The sequence below is a fragment of the Schistocerca gregaria genome, chromosome 1, assembly GCF_023897955.1.
Source record: "Schistocerca gregaria isolate iqSchGreg1 chromosome 1, iqSchGreg1.2, whole genome shotgun sequence".
In the NCBI taxonomy this organism is placed as follows: domain Eukaryota; kingdom Metazoa; phylum Arthropoda; class Insecta; order Orthoptera; family Acrididae; genus Schistocerca; species Schistocerca gregaria.
In genome coordinates, this window is record NC_064920.1 from 204135024 (window position 1) to 204156174 (window position 21151).

The 21151-nt window shown below is 40.2% G+C and overlaps 1 protein-coding gene across 1 annotated transcript in view; it reads left to right on the plus strand.

The window, feature by feature from the left end:
• Window positions 1-21151, plus strand: part of LOC126336877 (protein KIAA0100) — a 316670-nt gene that overhangs the window by 241574 nt on the left and 53945 nt on the right. The window contains exon 28 of the mRNA XM_050000988.1: window positions 6206-6415. Coding sequence (XP_049856945.1) covers window positions 6206-6415 — 210 coding nt within the window. The remainder of the gene's footprint in view (window positions 1-6205; window positions 6416-21151) is intronic.

Here is a 21151-nt window from a genome sequence, read left to right on the forward strand (position 1 = left end):
ATTGGTTTTCTGCAAGACACCAACACCGCATTCATTCTGCTACTGTAACTGTCCATATTGTGGCTGCTTCTTCATTCCTACATGTCATTAGTTACTTCATGCATAATTTGCCACTCACTATTTTTAACAGTCTCTTTAATTTTCTCACTAGTTCCCTTATACAGTAAATATGAAACCTTACTCCTCAATCAGGCACACAAGTTCCCTTGTTTGGAATTTTCTTTTCTTGGGCAATGGCAGTAATAACACATGTTTAGAACAATTTTAAATGATTGAGACAACACTGTCAAAGTCAGATTTCTATTAATGTATGTTTATTGCCATAGAAGCCTTTCATGATGATCAGCTTTCTGGTAAGAAGTTCCATTATTATTAGTACGACATAGACAGCAATCAACAGAGACTTCCAAATATCTAACCTAAATTCACGAGTGGCTATATATATACCTATTTTGGTGATATGTATACATGCAACTGACCTTATGGAACTTACTTATGGACACATCAATGGCAACTAGAAGTGACTGTGTGAACATTACTCAATGAAGGTGCAACTAGGACTGACTTTACAACATTATTTACTGAGAGCTAAAGGGAGACTTTATACTATTGTCCTTACATAACTGTGGCTTGCTGCTGACTGAGGAAATTTTATTTTTCAACTGCTCAGTGAAGACCGACTGTAGCACTGTCCACTGTGCTTATTTAAAGACTGGTGTAAGTTTTACAGAACACTAAAATAAAGACATAAAAAAGAAGAATTATATGTTATTTTTTTTCACATGTGGCAGTGAAGTTGTTTCATTCAATTATTGAGAGTACGTTCTTAAAAAGACATTAATATGTTTTATTTTATTGAGTGGGTTTTTAGTTGTGCACTTATCTCCCCAATTTATGGCAAAAACCAAGATTTCTCTAGAAACATATATTTTAAATTTGAGCTATTTCGTTAACTAACATGCTATTCTATTAAATGTGTACATTTTTGAAAACAGAAAAATTAGGGCTGCATGATAATAACAATGAGTTTCTTAAATATATCCATTCCAAAATTTGAATGACTGTTTGTGCAACATTTTTGAATAGTAATATTTTCTAAATTAAAAGAAAGAAGACAGGATATTCTTTACTTAGAAAAGGATCAGGGCTTTCAGATGAGGTATCGTGGTCCTAAAACAGCTATTAGTGGCTCAGATATTTAAGTATAAGTGGTTTCCATGAGTCTTAAATTCCCAGTATTTCCTGAAATAAAATGTTTCTATTGAATATATCTATACAGTTACCATAAAAAACATGTAAGTTATAGTCTGAAGAATACACTTTCAAAAGAGACAACTTAAAAAAAAATTGATTTTTTATGGATAAATATATATTTACCATGCACGTAAAAGAAAGAAGAAATGAAGAAAGTAGTATTTTTGTGAGGTCCTGTTCCACCTTACTACATTTATAGTTCCCCTTCACCCTCATGCCCAAAGCTAATTTTTTAAATTCTTTCTGCTGTCTTTATGAGGTCTGTATTAAATATACAAATCTATCTTCTTGGTTTAGCTGTCCATTATCCTTTGGTAAACATTGTCACTGCAGCTGCATCATGGTCATTGATACCTGTTTGAGTATGGATATCCTCACAGAGGTCTGATCTATTCGTCGCCATTAGATTTAATCAATTTCTGTCATAAGAGAATCTCTGAACTGTCAGTTATAAGTATTTTTCAGGAAAAGCACCACTTAAAAATGAAAAAAAATTATTGTTAGATGATTAAAGTCTCCTCCAATGTTGACAGTATGATTGGGGAATGTGCATATTAGCAAACTAAGGTTTCTCTACAGCTTGTTGTTACATTTGAGAATGAATCATCTGATAAGTAGAAGAACTCAATAATAATTTTGTGCACATCTTTGCCAATGGGTCTTGCCCAAACAGTCTTGCATGCAGCTTCAATTTCTATCTCAGTGGCTTTGAATTCCTTGTTCATATGCTATCACTTAATATACACTCCTGGAAATGGAAAAAAGAACACATTGACACCGGTGTGTCAGACCCACCATACTTGCTCCGGACACTGCGAGAGGGCTGTACAAGCAATGATCACATGCACGGCACAGCAGACACACCAGGAACCGTTGTGTTGGCCGTCGAATGGCGCTAGCTGCACATCATTTGTGCACCGCCGCCGTCAGTGTCAGCCAGTTTGCCGTGTCATACGGAGCTCCATCGCAGTCTTTAACACTGGTAGCATGCCGCGACAGCGTGGACGTGAACCGTATGTGCAGTTGACGGACTTTGAGCGAGGGCGTATAGTGGGCATGCGGGAGGCCGGGTGGACGTACCGCCGAATTGCTCAACACGTGGGGCGTGAGGTCTCCACAGTACATCGCTGTTGTCGCCAGTGGTCGGCGGAAGGTGCATGTGCCCGTCGACCTGGGACCGGGCCGCAGCGACGCACGGATGCACGCCAAGACCGTAGGATCCTACGCAGTGCCGTAGGGGACCGCACCGCCACTTCCCAGCAAATTAGGGACACTGTTGCTCCTAGGGGTATCGGCGAAGACCATTCGCAACCGTCTCCACGAAGCTGGGCTGCAGTCCCGCACACCGTTAGGCCGTCTTCCGCTCACGCCCCAACATCGTGCAGCCCGCCTCCAGTGGTGTCGCGACAGGCATGAATGGAGGGACGAATGGAGACGTGTCGTCTTCAGCGATGAGAGTCACTTCTGCCTTGGTGCCAATGATGGTCGTATGCGTGTTTGGCGCCGTGCAGGTGAGTGCCACAATCAGGACTGCATACGACCGAGGCACACAGGGCCAACACCCGGCATCATGGTGTGGGGAGCGATCTCCTACACTGGCCGTACACCTCTGGTGATCGTCGAGGGGACACTGAATAGTGCACGGTACATCCAAACCATCATCGAACCCATCCAACAGGACAATGCACATCTGCATGTATCCCGTGCCACCCAACGTGCTCTAGAAGGTGTAAGTCAACTACCCTGGCCAGCAAGATCTCCGGATCTGTCCCCCATTGAGCATGTTTGGGACTGGATGAAGCGTCGTCTCACGCGGTCTGCACGTCCAGCACTAACGCTGGTCCAACTGAGGCGCCAGGTGGAAATGGCATGGCAAGCCGTTCCACAGGACTACATCCAGCATCTCTACGATCGTCTCCATGGGAGAATAGCAGCCTGCATTGCTGCGAAAGGTGGATATACACTGTACTAGTGCCAACATTGTGCATGCTCTGTTGCCTGTGTCTATGTGCCTGTGGTTCTGTCAGTGTGATCATGTGATGTATCTGACCCCAAGAATGTGTCAATAAAGTTTCCCCTTCCTGGGACAATGAATTCACGGTGTTCTTATTTCAATTTCCAGGAGTGTATGTGCAACTAGTAAAGAGCATTTTTACAGTTTATTAGAAAGAAAATAAAAACCAACTTATGATGGTGAAACTTCAGGGAAACATGTCTAAGAAATACAAGAAGAGATCAAGCTGTGTTTTGCTCAGTGTGGACTCCCTCCAAAAACACCATCCCCCATTAGTCTATCCATTTGAAGTACACTTAGATTCACCCCTAAAATATTTCTCTTATCAATTTCTGATTTTAGCCAGATTTCTGCACCTAGTATTTTGATGGTCACTTGTTTTTTAGGACTACCTTAAAGGACTTGGAAGAGCAGCTGAACAGAATGGACAGGAGGGTATAAGATGAACATCAACAAAAGCAAAACGAGGATAATGGAATGTAGTCGAATTAAGTCGGGAGATGCTGAGTGTATTAGATTAGGAAATGAGACACTTAAAGTAGTAAAGGAGTTTTGCTATTTGGGGAGCAAAATAACTGATGATGGTCGAAGTAGAGAGGATATAAAATGTAGACTGGCAATGGCAAGGAAAGAGTTTTTGAAGAAGAAGAATTTGTTAACGTCTAGTATAGATTTAAATGTCAGGAAGTCATTTCTCGAAGTATTTGTAGGGGGTGTAGCCATGTATGGAAGTGAAACGTGGACGATAAATACTTTAGACAAGAAGAGAATAGAAGCTTTCGAAATGTGGTGCTACAGAAGAATGCTGAAGATTAGATGGGTAGATCACATAACTAATGAGGAGGTATTGAATAGAATTGGGGAGAAGAGGAGCTTGTGGCACAACTTGAATAGAAGAAGGGATCGGTTGGTAGGACATGTTCTGAGGCATCGAGAGATGACCAATTTAGTATTGGAGGGCAGCGTGAAGGGTAAAAATCATAGAGGGAGACCAAGAGATGAATACACTAAGCAGATTCAGAAGGATGTAGGTTGCAGTAGTTACTGGGAGATGATGAAGCTTGCACAGGATAGAGTAGCATGGAGAGCTGCATCAAACCAGTCTCAGGACTGAAGACCACAACACAACACACACCTTAAACTTTGGAACTCCATTGTAAATGCTTTGGCAGTTAATAGGTAGAATTTTAATAGTTTGATCTGTAAGGGACATTGCTTTGCATCGTATTGTGACACTTTTGCATCTGATACAGTTATCATTATCTAGTTTGGTAGGTGAGTCTCAGAATCTAAAAAAAAGAACTCTTGTGTGAACAGGCACACAGTTGACTGCTAGTGTAGTGCAACGCAGTGTTATTTAGAGGGACACCACAGTTCACAACTTTATAGCACAAGTCAAGAAATTTGCAGAACATTCCAAATCTCTGGTTTAAGTCTTCCATTCAAGTCAGAACCAGGTGGTAACAATTAATCCTGAAAATAATGCTGTTGATCATGGGATTTACTGAAATTTTGTGACCAAGATCACTCTTCTCAATCTTCTTCGTCAGTTTCTGGAATGATGAAAGTGTGACCTCAGTGCGCGACAACAAGCATAGTTTATTTTAACATGCTTCACAATCTGCAGCTCGTTGCTCTTTGCTCTCTCACTCACTGCTGGAACAGCCACTAAATCATCTTTAACGAGATCCCCAGGCATACATATTGAGTGCACGAATTGATCCTTCCCATCCTGTGTTGCCATTACCCTAGGGGGTACTATTATTCCCCGTACATTTGGAATGCTAATGATTAAAAGACCACTTCCCTTTTGTATTTACTTTGTCTTGACACAGCAGACTTCCCTTCACATGAAGTGTGTCATTTTTGCTCAATTGGCATTTCTTCAGGAGACAGCAGCTCAAACTTGTTGGCAAGGGGAATGGGTATAATAGCCTGAATTCTCCCTGGCTCCTGTTTCCTCTACCTTCCACTGACTCAGCACTCACTCAAGCAGCAATATGTTCCCTATTTCCTGGCAAAGTGACAGTATCCACAGGTGCGAATAATAATTTCATAGGACTCAATGGCCTGGTGCAAGTCTTTTAATTGGGCACTCTTGTGATGCCTTGCATGTCCTAGCCTATGACAATTATCCAACCAGGGAATGTGGACCAAACGTTTAATGTGGAATTGATGCACATGTGTTTCTGGAGAATCTCCATATCATTGCAGCAGACTGAAGAATCTTTCGTCTGACCAGGATTTGATCCCATGACCTTTCAGTTTCCAGGCACATGATTTGTGATTAGACCACCAGGCATGACACAGGACAGGACAGTACATAAGAGGATAGTACGTCGTTTGTACCTTTGGGCGTGACTCTTGCTTGTTTGTCTTGTGCACTCACAATAGTTCAAATGGCTCTGAGCACTATTACCCTACAGGTAATGATTAATTTACTGTCACCTTCACCACTCCCAGTTGTGAGAGTGTCAAAGTATTGTGTATAGGATACCATTGCTTATAGATCATATTCTGTATGATGTTTACCCTCCAGATCTGCTGATTGTACCAACTCCCGGTGCGATGTTCCCTTGTTTCATCAAAAACTCCCTGTATGCATCCTCGTGCCTCTCTCTCTCTCTCTCTCTCTCTCTCTCTCACACACACACACACACACACACACACACACACACACACACACACACAAACAGACAATCAAACTTGCATGCCATCCCTTCATTTAATATTTGCACATTGTGTCTTTATTCCTGGACTTGGTATGTCATCTTATCCTGTCTAATCTTTCTGTAAATCATTGGGAACATGGTGCCATACAATGTGTACCATTAGTTTTGTGTAAGTCATAAATTATTGTTACTGGTGGCTATTAGTTTAATTTCAATTATGTGTGACTGAATATTAATTTCTAAATATTTTTTTTTTTCATTACAGTTGTTCTCGTCAATAGCCAAGTGCTTCTGAAAGGTTGTGAAACTAAGGGTTATGTAATTCTGAGTGCTGCAAAAGCAGAAATATTGCAAAGAATTCATCGTCCAGTTTGGAAAGACAGAACTCTTGTTCCTAAGACAACATGGGTTGGTTCACTAGAGTGCATGCAATACTACGCAACAGTTAGTGCTGGAGAAAATGACCTGTTGGATGGTAAATCAGTTTCATATTGGTTTTCTAGTTTTTAATGTTACTAAGTAGGGCTCCAGTTGCTGATTGAGAGCAGCTGCTAGTGACAGTTACTTAGTTTGAACACAGTGTTTACTTTGTCTTTATCTTATGTGCTTCTGTGAAAAGTGAATAGCTTATGTGTGTTTATCTATTTTGAGTAGTGTTTATTATTTTTTTCCTCCTAAATATTGGTGTGATTTTTAAGCATTAGTGTTGCGAGTGTGGACATGGAGCATAGATATAGCTATTAGTCATCCTAAGTACTTACATTATCTGGAAACTGCTTATGTAGCGAATGTAGTTGCTTGCTGGGTATAGATGCAGGGGTAATTAGATACTGTTTGGAAACAAATGAAAGCCACATTGGCTGTGGTTGAGAGGCTCCATAACACTGCTTACGGCTATAGTCGTCGAGGTATCTGTAGTGAAAGCTGCAACACCTCTGGTGCCTTTACAGTCACCTTAGATCACTGATGTCTCAGTACCATCTGATGAGTATGTCCTGGTTGGTTCACAGTCATTTGACTGTGAAAAGTGAACAGTGGTGGGACAGTGAATCTCTGAGTGGAAAGAGAAACTGTATAACGGTCACACGGCTGTCCCATAATGCATTAAAAATGGGCAAGAGGTCTTTCCCATTGCATAAAGTCTATCTTAGTTACCACAGGATGCCTCGTTCATTGAGGCTGGTGCTGATCTCTGTGAAAGCTCTGGATAGGTAATGGAACACATTAGAGAAATAGCAGGCAGGTTCGAAAAAGTGGCCACTATCCACTCAGTATGTTTACCAGAGGGTGTCAACAAAGATGTGGAAGAGCTATTGATGCCAGCTGTTGAGTACGTGGCTCATGTCGGCAGGAATGATACCTGTTGTCTGTGTTTCGAGGCCATCCTTGGTTCTGTATTTGTGAATACAGTTAGCCTTGCACATTGAGTGGAAGCCAAGCCAGAGTTTTGCATTGTTGTTCCCAGAAGCAGTCACAGTCCTGTAGTTTGAAGCCAAGTGGAAAGCTTAAATCAGAATCACAGATGATTATTGAATGCCATTTTCTCTCTGACTGCTACTGGATGGAGAGTTGTCTGGTCTCCTTTATAGGTCAACCATTCACTAGACTCTGCTATGGTAACAGAGTACGTGTTCTGTGCATATGTGGGTCTTTTACACTAGACAATCTCTATAAATTACATTGTGCTTTTTGAAGGCGAAAAATATTGGCCATATTAACCTTAAACAGTAGTACTCAACATGTTGGATGGAGAAAGAAAATTTTAGTATAGTATTCATTAACAACTTTAGCACCTGTGGAAAGGTTCCAGAAATTATCTCCATTACAATAGACAATAATGCCTCAATACAGCAAGAAGCAAAAACCTGTATGAAGCCAGGAGATAACTGCAGTTACATTTTAAAAACTGACAAGAATGTGTATCTCAAAATAGGCTGGAATCAATGGTGGAGGTCTGTTTATAGCTATGAATATTATAATAATATCTGGTGGTGTAGAACTGATTTCGAATGTGAAATAATTTTGGTTAAGATAAGTGTGAAAAGGATATTGAATGTGGCAGTTGGGTGTTTTTATAGACTCTGTGCCTCAGGAGCTATAGTGCTGGAACAGTTCAGGGTAAACTTGGAGAAGGTTGCGTGTAATTTTCATGTCATGTTATAGTATTAAGTAGAGTGTTAAACTTACCAGATAGAGACTGGGAAATTGGAGTGATTAGATTGAGTGTTAGGGACAGAGATTTGTGTGATACTGTTCCAAATGTCATATTCAAAAATTTCTGTTATAAGTTAGATATAAAGCTGATCCCTAAGGATAACAATGTTGACTTCTGCTTCCCAACTGGCCCAAACTTTTTGACTGAAAAGAGCAGTAATCAGTGATTCAAAGGTTTCTATAGTATTATTTACTATATGTGTCAGTAGCAACGATAGGCAGGAAGATATTTCTGCTTAGTAATCATGACCAGTTCAAATTTTCAAATTACCTGAATAGTCAACATAAAACGTCCATCTCTGTGACTGGAAATGTTGTTGTTGTTGTTGTTGTTGTTGTTGTTGTTGTGGTCTTCAGTCCTGAGACTGGTTTGATGCAGCTCTCCATGCTACTCTATCCTGTGCAAGCTTCTTCATCTCCCAGTACCTACTGCAACCTACATCCTTCTGAATCTGCTTAGTGTATTCATCTCTTGGTCTCCCTCTATGATTTTTACCCTCCACGATGCCCTCCAATGCTAAATTTGTGATCACTTGATGCCTCAAAACATGTCCTACCAACCGATCCCTTCTTCTAGTCAAGTTGTGCCACAAACTTCTCTTCTCCCCAATCCTATTCAATACCTCCTCATTAGTTATGTGATCTATCCACCTTATCTTCAGCATTCTTCTGTAGCACCACATTTCGAAAGCTTGTATTCTCTTCTTATCCAAACTATTTATCGTCCATGTTTCACTTCCATACATGGCTACACTCCATACAAATACTTTTAGAAACGACTTCCTGATACGTAAATCTATACTCGATGTTAACAAATTTCTCTTCTTCAGAAATGCTTTCCTTGCCATTACCAATCTACATTTTATATCCTCTCTACTTCGACCATCATCAGTTATTTTACTTCCTAAATAGCAGAACTCCTTTACTACTTTAAGTGTCTCATTTCCTAATCTAATTCCCTCAGCATCACCCGATTTAATTTGACTACATTCCATTATCCTCGTTTTGCTTTTGTTGATGTTATATCCTCCTTTCAAGACACTGTCCATTCCGTTTAACTGCTCTTCCAAGTCCTTTGCTGTCTCTGGCAGAATTACAATGTCATCGGCGAACCTCAAAGTTTTTATTTCTTCTCCATGAATTTTAATACCTACTCCGAATTTTTCTTTTGTTTCCTTTACTGCTTGCTCAATATACAGATTGAATAACATCGGGGAGAGGCTACAACCCTGTCTCACTCCTTTCCCAACCACTGCTTCCCTTTCATGCCCCTTGACTCTTATGACTGCCATCTGGTTTCTGTACAAATTGTAAATAGCCTTTCGCTCCCTGTATTTTACCCCTGCCACCTTCAGAATTGGAAAGAGAGTATTCCAGTCAACATTGTCAAAAGCTTTCTCCAAGTCTACAAATGCTAGAAACGTAGGTTTGCCTTTTCTTAATCTTTCTTCTAAGATAAGTCGTAATGTCAGTATTGCCTCACGTGTTCCAACATTTCTACGGAATCCAAACTGATCCTCCCCAAAGTCCGCATCTACCAGTTTTTCCATTCGTCTGTAAAGAATTCGCGTTAGTATTTTGCAGCTGTGACTTATTAAACCGATTGTTCGGTAATTTTCACATCTGTCAGCACCTGCTTTCTTTGGGATTGGAATTATTATATTCTTCTTGAAGTCTGAGGGTATTTCGCCTGTCTCATACATCTTGCTCACCAACTGGTAGGGTTTTGTCATGACTGGCTTTCCCAAGGCCGTCAGTAGTTCTAATGGAATGTTGTCTACTCCCGGGGCCTTGTTTCAACTCAGGTCTTTCAGTGCTCTGTCAAACTCTTCACGCAGTATCGTATCTCCCATTTCGTCTTCATCTACATCCTCTTCCATTTCCATAATATTGTCCTCAAGTACATCGCCCTTGTATAAACCCTCTATATACTCCTTCCACCTTTCTGCCTTCCATTCTTTGCTTAGAACTGGGTTGCCATCTGAGCTCTTGATATTCATACACGTGGTTCTCTTCTCTCCAAAGCTCTCTTTAATTTTCCTGTAGGCAGTATCTATTTTACCCCTAGAGAGATAAGCTTCTACATCCTTACATGTGTCCTCTAGCCATCCCTGCTTAGCCATTTTGCGCTTCCTGTCGATCTCATTTTTGAGACGTTTGTATTCCTTTCTACCTGCTTCATTTAGTGCTTTTTTATATTTTCTCCTTACATCAATTAAATTCAATATTTCTTCTGTTACCCAAGGATTTCTAGCAGCCCTCGTCTTCTTACCTACTTTATCCTCTGCTGCCTTCACTACTTCATCCCTCAGAGCTACCCATTCCTCTTGTACTGTGTTTCTTTCCCCCATTCCTGTCAATTGTTCCCTTATGCTCTCCTTGAAACTCTGTACAACCTCTGGTTCTTTCAGCTTATCCAGATCCCATGTCCTTAAATTCCCACCTTTTGCAGTTTCTTCAGTTTTAATCTACAGTTCATAACCAATAGATTGTGGACAGAGTCCACAGCCGCCCCTGGAAATGTCCTACAATTTAAAATCTGATTCCTAAATCTCTGTCTTACCATTGTATAATCTATCTGATACCTTTTAGTATCTCCAGGATTCTTCCATGTGTACAACCTTCTTTGGATGTAAATTTTGAGTAGCGTTGCAAATTAAGCCTTAGACAGTTACATGTCAAACCTAGTTCTGAGGGCTGGGAAAGACCATCACATTAGTAACCTACTGTGTAAATGAAGAGTGCACCAAGGAGAGCTTTGCATTAACTGTTCAATGAACTCTAAAGTTAAATTCTACCCATCAGTCTGACATAAAGTCCTAAGCAGTTTTGATTACATTAAATCAGTAAAACAGACCAAAGCCATATACCCAGATACTGATTGAATTTAGAGCCCAGATGATCAGACATTTATGTCGTTATTAAAAATTTTACTGGCAGGTTTTTGTGCTGTATCTTAAAGTGCTATGTACACAAAAAAGATCAAAATTATATGTGAAAGCTTAGCTTCTCTTGTACCTTATTAATATTTCAGACCAATATTATATATGAAAGCTTTGCTTTTCTTGTAGCATTAATTTAAACCATTAACTTTTCCTATTTGTATGTTCGTGCTACTTAACGGCGATGTTGCTATTGACTGACTACATCACATGTCCTACGGTCTGAATATCCGCTCTCATCGGCTGGCGAGATCACATCAAATAAGCTATGACTGGCTTCCAAAAGCACATCGCAGTCTTGATTTCAGTGCTACAGAAAGTAACATAGTAACATGTGGTGTTTGCTGGAATTCGAATCCATACTTTTGTAATAAAAAAATATGCAGTGTACAATTTGCTGCATGTTAAAAATCTTTCCAAAACGTGTTTTTTTTTTCCTGAGTTTCGTTTTCTTAAGTTCCAGGAAATCTTATGGTGGTGTATAAAACCGTAACCATCCAAAGGATTGATAAGTTTTACAGTTCTCAGGAAAAGTATACTGTCACTTATCACGGTAAAAGTGTATTTTCACCTGGGAGAAAGTGTATCTTTAACCAGGAAAAGTCCGAGAATATTTTTTCCTTGTCCACGTATACACCATGATAAAGCTAACTCAGAACTGCATGTCAAAGGGATATTTGAAATCTCATTCAATACAGAATTGCACATTTGTTGCAGCCTATGGACACCCCTGATGAAAATGTTATTTGGCCTTGTTATTTTGTGTCTGGAGTGGGAAGGGGTGAGGGGCGTAGTGAATAGACTTGGCAAATTACTACCCAGCTGTTGGGAAAACACGTAGTATCATGCCATGGTGTTTAACAGGAAGTTCATACCAAAGTACAGTAATATTTAAATAAAACACTGGAATGAGGTAAATAAATTTGTAATGGTTTATTCCACCAAATATAAATTAATGAGGGGCTGTCACAAACTGTGCTTTTCTCTACACCAATATATCCTGCTACTGACTATATCTCGACTTTCACTAATTGAGCAGTGCTCCAATGTAATGCAAATCATGTAAGTTCCAGTATGTGATTCGGGTACTGGCCCTCTTATCTGTTCATTCCCTGCTTGTACAAAGAAGCTTTTTAATAATGCCCACCATTCAAATTGTATTAAACATGTGGTTAACATATAATTATGTATCAGTTTGTGCTTATTGATACACTTTATCAGTAGATAGTATTCATAAATATGGTAATTCTAATGCATTTGAATAAAATTCAATCAGTTTTAGTAGCACTTACCTTAATTTTGCAGTGAAAAACGATCTGTAAATTATGCTACCAATGCAAGTGGAGTGTGTTGTAGCATCACCTTTAAATGTGTTATCTGCTGACAGCATTCATTTGATTGTTTTATATAAGTCATTTATGATAAAAATTGCAGTTTACCTAACTGAACTATATTACCTTAAAATTCAACGGTGCCCCAGGTTCAGGATGTTAACCTTGTCTTCACTGGAGGCCAGCTACACACTTCCATCCACATTAAACCTGCTAAAAACAACAGTACTTACATTTTGACTCTTGCCATCCTTTCCATGTCAAATATTCCCTCACATACAGCCTTTGCATCCAAGGCAAATGTATTTGTCCAGGTGCAGACTCTTCACAGCAAAACACCACATTATCACCTCAGCATTCACTGCATGTAATTACCCCACCAGCCTAATTAAAAACCAAATTTCTCGGGCCATCACATCCAATCGTGGTACTGCTGACCCCTCCATAAAACTGCTTCGGAACACACCATTGAGGACTCAGTATTATCCTGCTAGAATGTGTTGATCAGCTACTTTGACAGGGCCATGGCTTCCTAAAATCATGCCCTGAAATGAGGTCCATTCTGTCTGAAATTTTGGCCACCACACCTACAATAGCTTTCTGTCACCCTTCCAATCTCCGCAATATTCTTATCAGACCCTATGCTCCTTCTGCACACATCTCTCTACCCTAGGGCTCCTACCCCTGTGACCGTGCCCAGTGCAAGACTTGCCCTATGCACCCTCCTTCCACCATCTTTAATAGTCCTGTAACTAGCAAAAAATATATTATCAAAGAGAGGGCCACCTGCAAAATGACACTAGTCGAAATACCAGTGATCATGGAAACACTATACAGCCTTCTACATTGGCATGACTACCACCAAATTACCAATCAGAATAATTGGGCATAGGCAGTGTGTGTATACTGGCAACTTGCAGTATCCTGTTGCAGACCATGATCTACAACATGACATTTGTGACCTTAGTGCCTGTTTCACCAGACAAGCAATCTGGATCCTTCCCCCAGACACCAGTTTCTCAGAAATCCACAGGTGGGAACTAGCAATACAACATGTCCTTGGTTCTCACCATCCACCTGGCCTTAATTTACATTAATTTCTTCCATCTTAGCATTTCTTCACTGTGAATACTCTTTGCTTCACTCCATCTTTCTTTATCTTTCCCATCCATTTTCCACTAACCCCTCCCAACTCTGTTATGTACAGTGCACTTAGCTTTTCATTCTTATTAACTCATGCATGATGTTTTAGTAGTAATCTCTGTCTTGCATATTATACTGTCTTCCACCTTTAAGCTCTCAAGTTTTCAAATCTCATCTGATGCAGTCACCAACAATCAGTCATTCCTTCTCATCCTGTACAGTAAGTTTCCCTTGATCCACAGTTCTGGGTAACTTTACCAAAGTCTACACCTTTTCCTAGACCAGTCCTTTCACTTCCCCTTCTTCTTTCCCCCTTCTTCCACCCCCTTCTTCCTGCCCCCTTCTTCCTTCCCCCTTCAAGCCTTCTGCCTGAAGAAGGAGCCACTAGTTCCGTAAGCTTTCCAATTACAACAGTCTATCGAATTATATAATTTAATAAAATAGAAAGAAACTTCCACATGGGAAAAATATATTAAAAACAAAGATTCCAAGACTTACCAAGCGGGAAAGTGCCGGTAGACAGGCACAATAAAATAACACACAAACAAAATTTCTAGCTTTCGCAACCAACGGTTTGCTTCTTCAGGAAAGAGGGAAGGAGAGAGAAAGACGAAAGGATGTGGGTTTTAAGGGAGAGGGTAAGGAGTCATTCCAATCCCGGTAGCAGAAAGACTTACCTTAGGGGGGAAAAAATGATAGGTATATACTCGCACGCGCACGCACACGCACGCACGCACGCACGCACGCACGCACACACACACACACACACACACACACACACACACACACATATCCATCCATACATACATATACAGACACAAGCAGACATATTTAAAGGCCTTTAAATATGTCTGCTTGTGTCTGTACATGTATGGATGGATAATGGATGGATATGTGTGTGTGTGTGTGCGTGTGTGTGTGTGTGTGTGTGTGTGTGTGGGCGCGCACGCGCGCGTTTGTATATACCTATCCTTTTTTCCCCCTAAGGTAAGTCTTTCCGCTCCCGGGATTGGAATGACTGGGTGTCTGGAGAGATAAGGCATGGGAAATCTGTTCCTGTACAAGGTTGTTAGGGCAATTACGGCGTGTGAAGGCTTCAGTGAGACCCTTGGTATGTTTTGAAAGAGACTGCTCGTCACTACAGATAGAACAGCTATGGGTACTGTTGATATGTTTGGTATGGATGGAGGCACTGATGCATCCATCTTTGAGGTGGAGGTTAACATTGAGGAATTTGGCTTCTTGGGTTGAGGAGAACCAGGTGAAGTGAATAAGGGACAAGGTGTTGAATTCTGGAGGATGTAAATAAAATAGAAAGAAACTTCCACATGGGAAAAATATATTAAGAACAAAGATTCCAAGACTTACCAAGCGGGAAAGCGCCGGTAGACAAGCACAATAAAAACACACACACACAAAATTTCGAGCTTTCGCAACCAGCGGTTGCTTCGTCAGGACGAAGCAACTCGAAATTTTGTGTGTGTGTTTGTGTGGGCCTTCGTCCTGACGAAGCAACCGCCGGTTGTGAAAGTTCGAAATTTTGTGTGTGTGTTTGTGTGTTATTTTATTGTGCCTGTCTACCGGCGCTTTCCCACTTGGTAAGTCTTGGAATTATGTAATTTTTTCAATAATTTGTTTTTGTTCTAATAATGTGTAAGATGTATGTATGGACAATTTTTTAGAGAAAAAAGATCTAGCATTTTCAGAGGTAATTTATTTTGGTAAAGGTTAATTTAAAAAACTGTAAAATCAAAAATGACACACAATAGATTTTTTCTCACCATTCGGACGAAGCCCTGAGTGACAGACAGGGATACTGAAAGAATACTGTTTCATATTAAAACAACAACATGACCAATTTGAACAAAGGGAGCGATTTTCCATCATTTTTTTAGGAGTACGTCTAGGATATTATTAACTCTTGCACCAATATTTCAGCCAAGAACGTTTCATCCATTCTCAAGGTGAGCCCTTGCAAGATTCTTAAGGCACTTTACCCTATGGGGTAAACTCATATGCACCAAAGATAACACTGTTGGTAACATGCATGTCAGTCACAGATAAAACTCTATGCCTCTAAGAGGGAAAAAAAAAGAAAGAAAAAAAGGGGGAAAAAATCCAAAGTCGGTGAATCCACAGCGCTAACAAAAGTAACAAATGGCATATGTTGGAATGCCAAACAGTTAAGACCTAGATCAATTATTCCTTTAAGAGTGCTGACATGAAATGAGGGGTTCTATGATTAACGAGATGTAAATCCTCGTCTCACGTGAGCATGTAGTCTACTAGTTGTATTTCCATAGCCTCCTTCACCACTGAATCCTAGTGGGATGAAGATGTGGCCAGTGTCGTAACTTTCCCGTAATCCTTTGGAATTGTCAGTGGAAATACAATGTTCAGGTACTGTACGTACGTTGATCTGTAGTAGGCGAATGTATCACTGGTGTTCAATGCAACGTTCTTTTACAGTGTGTATTGTTTGTCCTATGTACCTTTTACCACATTCACAAGGAATTTATTATATATCCACCTTTTGTAAAAGCAGATCATACTTCACGGATCACAGAAGAGCTGGCCAGTAGAAGGAACATCACATCCATTTTATTCTTCTTCATTATTCTTGCAACTTCTGAAGAAATGTTTCCCACATATTGTAGAAAGGTTCGTTCTGTAGGCTTTCAATATCAGACACTGCATAAGCCCTGTGTACTACAGTGTTAAGTGCATTCATAGCATGCAATACATGGTGGCAGCTAGTGACCTGCAAGTACAAATTGGTATGGGTGGACTAACAAGAAATGAAATGTCTTAAAAGTCAATCTTCCTTTCGTCAAACTAATATATCCAGAAATGCTAGACAGCCATTAACTTCCCATTCCATTGTAATTTTGGTGTTTTCATGAATGGAGCTTAGATGTTCAAGAAACAAGCTCAATTCTCCTTGCATTGCTGTTGGTTCTACATTACTTACATGCACAACATGGTTACAGTTGTAATATTATGGAAGTATGCAAAAGCACCATGCTCAGAAATTTTGGTAAAAAATTCAAGACTGGTAAGGTTAATTTAAAAGGTCACACTCGCCTGAGCAGACAAGTGATGTTGGGGTGGGGAGGAGGTGGCCTTTGTCATAGTTATCTGATGTAGAAGGCAGCTAGAAAATGTCAGACGGTGGTAAACAACTGAGTTACTGGCGGGTTTTCTCCCCATTGTAATAGGTAGATAATGATTAGTGCAACTGCTTTGGGGTCACAAAAGCATGCATTCAATAGCCATATGCTAAAAACCTTTATGCTATATTCAATAAAACTGTGTGACATTTAATTGGGAGAAGGTATTCAAAGATTCCAGGAATTTTAGCAGCTCAGCCTCACCATGAGTCCATATGGTAAATATGTCATCAATGTATTTAAACCAAACCAGGGGTTGAAGACTTATGGATCCCAGGAAAGCCCCCTCCAAGTGAACTACGAAAAGGTTGGATAGGAAGGAGCCATCTTGATTCCCATGGCCGTACCCCTGATTTATTTGTATGCCTACCCCTCAAAAGTGAAGTAGTTGTTGGTAAGTATAAAATTGATTTAGGTGAGTAGGAAGGATGCCACAGGTTTTGTATCAGTTGGGGCTGACTGAGGAAATGTTCAGCAGCAGACAGACCATGTACTTGGGGGATGTTGGTATAGAGGGAGGTGGTATCAATGGTGACAAGCGTACTGTTGGAGTGGGATGGGACATAATTTCAGATGATCTAGGATTTGGTTGGTATCTATGATGTAGGAAGGGAGTCTTTGTACTATGGGTTGCAGGTGTTGATCAACTAAGGCAGATATATGTTCGACAGGTGCTTTAAAGCCAGTAACTATAGGACAGCCAGGATGATTGAGTTTGTGGATCTTAAGAAGAAGGTAAAAATTGGGGGTACATGGTTTGGGTGGAGTGAGAAGTTCCATCTATTGAGGTGTTAGTCCTTGTGAGCAGCCTGAGGTTTTAAGGAGGGACTGCAAGTCAATTTGAATTGCAGGGATGGGATTTTTGTGGCAGACACTGTATGTAGTGACAGACAGCTAGTGTAGACTTTCACTAACATACTCCTTTCAGTAAAGTACTACAGGGGTAGGTCCTTTGTCTGCTGGGAGGGTAATAATGGAGTCATCAGGTTTTAGGGACCATGGAGCCTGGAGTTCTGCAGAGGACAGGTTATGGTCATGTTGTAGGGACCTGAGAAAGGGTTGTGAAGCAATGCTGGATGTGAGGAATTCTTGGAAGGGGGATTTTGAGGATCATGGCCTGAATTGTTCAAAGCAGGGTTCACTGTCAGGTTTTCTGTAGGAAACGTTTTGGGATGTGGTTGCAAAGTGATATTTTCAATGGATATTACATGTGAAGGAAAGTAGGTTGAGGAGTGAAAGTGAGGTCGTAAGATAATACAGATAATTCAGGAGGGGAGAGTGCTTTAGATGAGAGGCTAAGGATACTGTACTGTCATCATTGGTTCTTGGGATTTTGGGTTATTCTTGATCTGGGAGGCAAAAGTGAAGGCTGTGGCACATTAAGGAGGTTAGCAAAGCTTGGTTTGTGGGAGAGAAGTAGTAGTTGATGGTGTGTCTGTTTAGGGAGCTGCAGAGGAACAAGAAGGGAAATACCGCTGTTCAGGTAGTTTAGGAGAAGTCGGAATAGTTTTTTGAGGTGATGTCTGGCATGTTGTTTCAGTTTGAAGGTGGCTTGGTGGAAGATACCATTCAACAAAACTTGAGGGGCAGATAACTGCAGGATTTTGTAGGAGGAGGGAAGTCTGGTAGAGTGGGAGTTTGCTGATGAGGCATATAGTCACTGATTATATCATATTACTGGTATTAAAAAAAAGAATGCAATATAATATTTATTGCTTTTGCCAAAGCTTCTGAAATGATAGAATGGTGCATAGAAAAATTGGTAATGAAAGTATATTCCACCAACCAGCATCAGGTTCCTATTAGACCATTGAGAAGGTTGACAGATTGCATTGTTTAGAGGCCAGTGACCAATCTCAAAATCACGCAGTTCATGTAATTTTCTTGCCCGGGTACAGACAGAAAAGATTGCTATAAGAGATCTCAGGAGCACAGAAATAAAAGTTTGATAAAGTAAAAACTAGTGGCGTTCGGCTGTAGACACCAAACAATTCGTCAGAAACTCTCCTTCACTGCAGCCTGAAAAAGTTCTAAAATGTAACATAAATTGAAATTGGCATTAATGGAATAGGAAAGTAGGTTCTTAATCCAAACACAGGTACTGTAATTAAACTAGGGTAATTATTCAGCCAAAAGTTACTGATACGACAGTGACACTTTCATTTTATGAAACAGCCATCAAAAACAAATTAAGGTGATAGCCTTCAACTTGCTTTACAGTTTCGATATATAAACATTTCTCTGGAACATTCTTTATCAGGACAGCAAAAAAAAAAAAAAAAAAAAAAAAACATTCCGTACATTAAATCATCATCTTTTCAACTTTACAGATTTATTTACACAGAGAAAATTTTCCTTAATGTTTTTAGCCTTGATTGAACAATTGAAACATATTCTATTAATTATTCAAAAAGCAACATTTCAGTTAGCCGGGTAAGAGCAAGAGACTGCTGTATTTCAAATTGTTAAAGAGCCTGGTGTAGGGTGGGGTGGCATCCAGAAACAGAGACTTCCAATTTCAGGCCTTTTGGAGTAACTCCACAGGTTTCAAGAAACAGATTGAGGGATCTTAGTTTTGATAGTGGCAAAGGCATGTTTTTGGAAAGAACGGACGTAATATGAGATGGGATTCATCATAGCAAGAGAGGATAATTTGGAGAGTCATGAGAGTGGTAAAAAATAAGAGGTAGTGAGTGGATAATCTGTATGATAAAAGGAAAAAATTGACCAGGAAAGTTGTGAAAGTAGAATAAATTTTAGAAACTGGGTAAACAGAAAGTGAAAGTCATTGGAAAAAATGTAAACTCCTTAGCTTGACAATTAAAGAGACGGCAATAAAAACTGATCAGAGTTTTTTGCCGAAAAACAAACGCAAAAAAATGTGAAAGAATTATGTGTAACCAAGATAAGTGAATAGTGGAAAAGAAAAGAGCCTGTTAAATTTCCAAATAAATTGGCGAAAGATGATTGGGAGAAGGCCATGCAGTGTAATGAACCATAAATGGTTTTATCCAAATTCGTAAATAACAATGGAATTGTTATATGCAAATAAAAATGGACCTGTAAATGAGCACGGAAATCAGTATTAGAAAAAAAAAGTAGGGGCATAGTGTTGATTACTCTTGGTGATACAGATAAATAAATGAATGGATTGCCACATAAGTTAGGAAACAGAGACAGTTTGAATAAGACAAACGACAACAAAGACTGACAAGAGGGTTAAATGATAAGGTATGATGTCCACATGGGCTAATATAATAATGAAAACAATCAATTATTGACAAAATTATGTAATTGGATAGATAAAAAATCTACTCACCAAGTGGCGGCAGAACACACACATAAGACTGTTATAATTGGCAAGCTTTCAGAGCCAGTGGCTCCTTCTTCAGGCAAAAGGCTTGAAGGGTAAGGAAGGAGGGTGAAGGAAAAGGACTGGAGAGGTCTAGGAAAAGGGGTTGCTTTTGCGAAAGTCACCCAGAACTGCGGGTCAAGGAAGACTTACCGTACGGGATGGGAAGGAAAGACTGATGGTTGGGGACTGCATAGGACGAGATTTGAAAACCTGAGAGCTTAAAGGTTAAAGACAGGATAATACACAAGACAGAGATTACTACTAAAACACCATGCATGGGTTAATAAGAATGAAAAGCTAAGTACATTGTATGTAACAGAAACGGGAGGGGGGGGGGGGGCATGAAAAATAGATGGGAAAGACAGTGAAAGACAGTGTGAAGCAAAGAGTAGTCACAGTGAAGAAATGCTGAGACAGAAGAACTTAACATAAATTAAGGCCAGGTGGGTGCCGAGCAGTAAGGACATGTTATATTGCTAGTTCCCACCTGCTGAGTTGTGAGAAACTGGTGTCTGGGGGAAAAATCCAGATGGCATGTCTGGTGAAACAGGCACTGAGGTCACGAATGTCATGTTGTAGAGAATGCTCTGCAACAGGATACTGCGAGTTGCTAGTATACACCATCTGCATGTGCCTTATTATCCTAATTGATAATTTGGTGGTAGTCATGACAATGTAGAAGGCTGAACAGTGTTTACATGATAGCTGGTATATGACATGTCATTTCACCAGTGGTTCTTCCTTTGATAGTATACATTTTGCCAGTTACAGGGCTGTCAGTTAGGCAGTGTAAGGATGGTGCACAGGGCAAGTCTTGCAGCAGGGACAGTCATAGGGGTAGGAGCCACAGTGTAGGGAGATGGGTACAGAAGAAGCATAGGGTCTGACAAGAATGTTGCGGAGATTTGGAGGGTGACTGAAAGCTATTGTAGATGTGGTGAGCAAAATTTCAGGGCATTATTTTTGGAAGTCATGGCCCTGTTGAAGTAGCTGATTAACACATTCTAGACCAGGATAATACTGAGTCACTAATGGTGTGCTCTGGGGCAGTTTTGT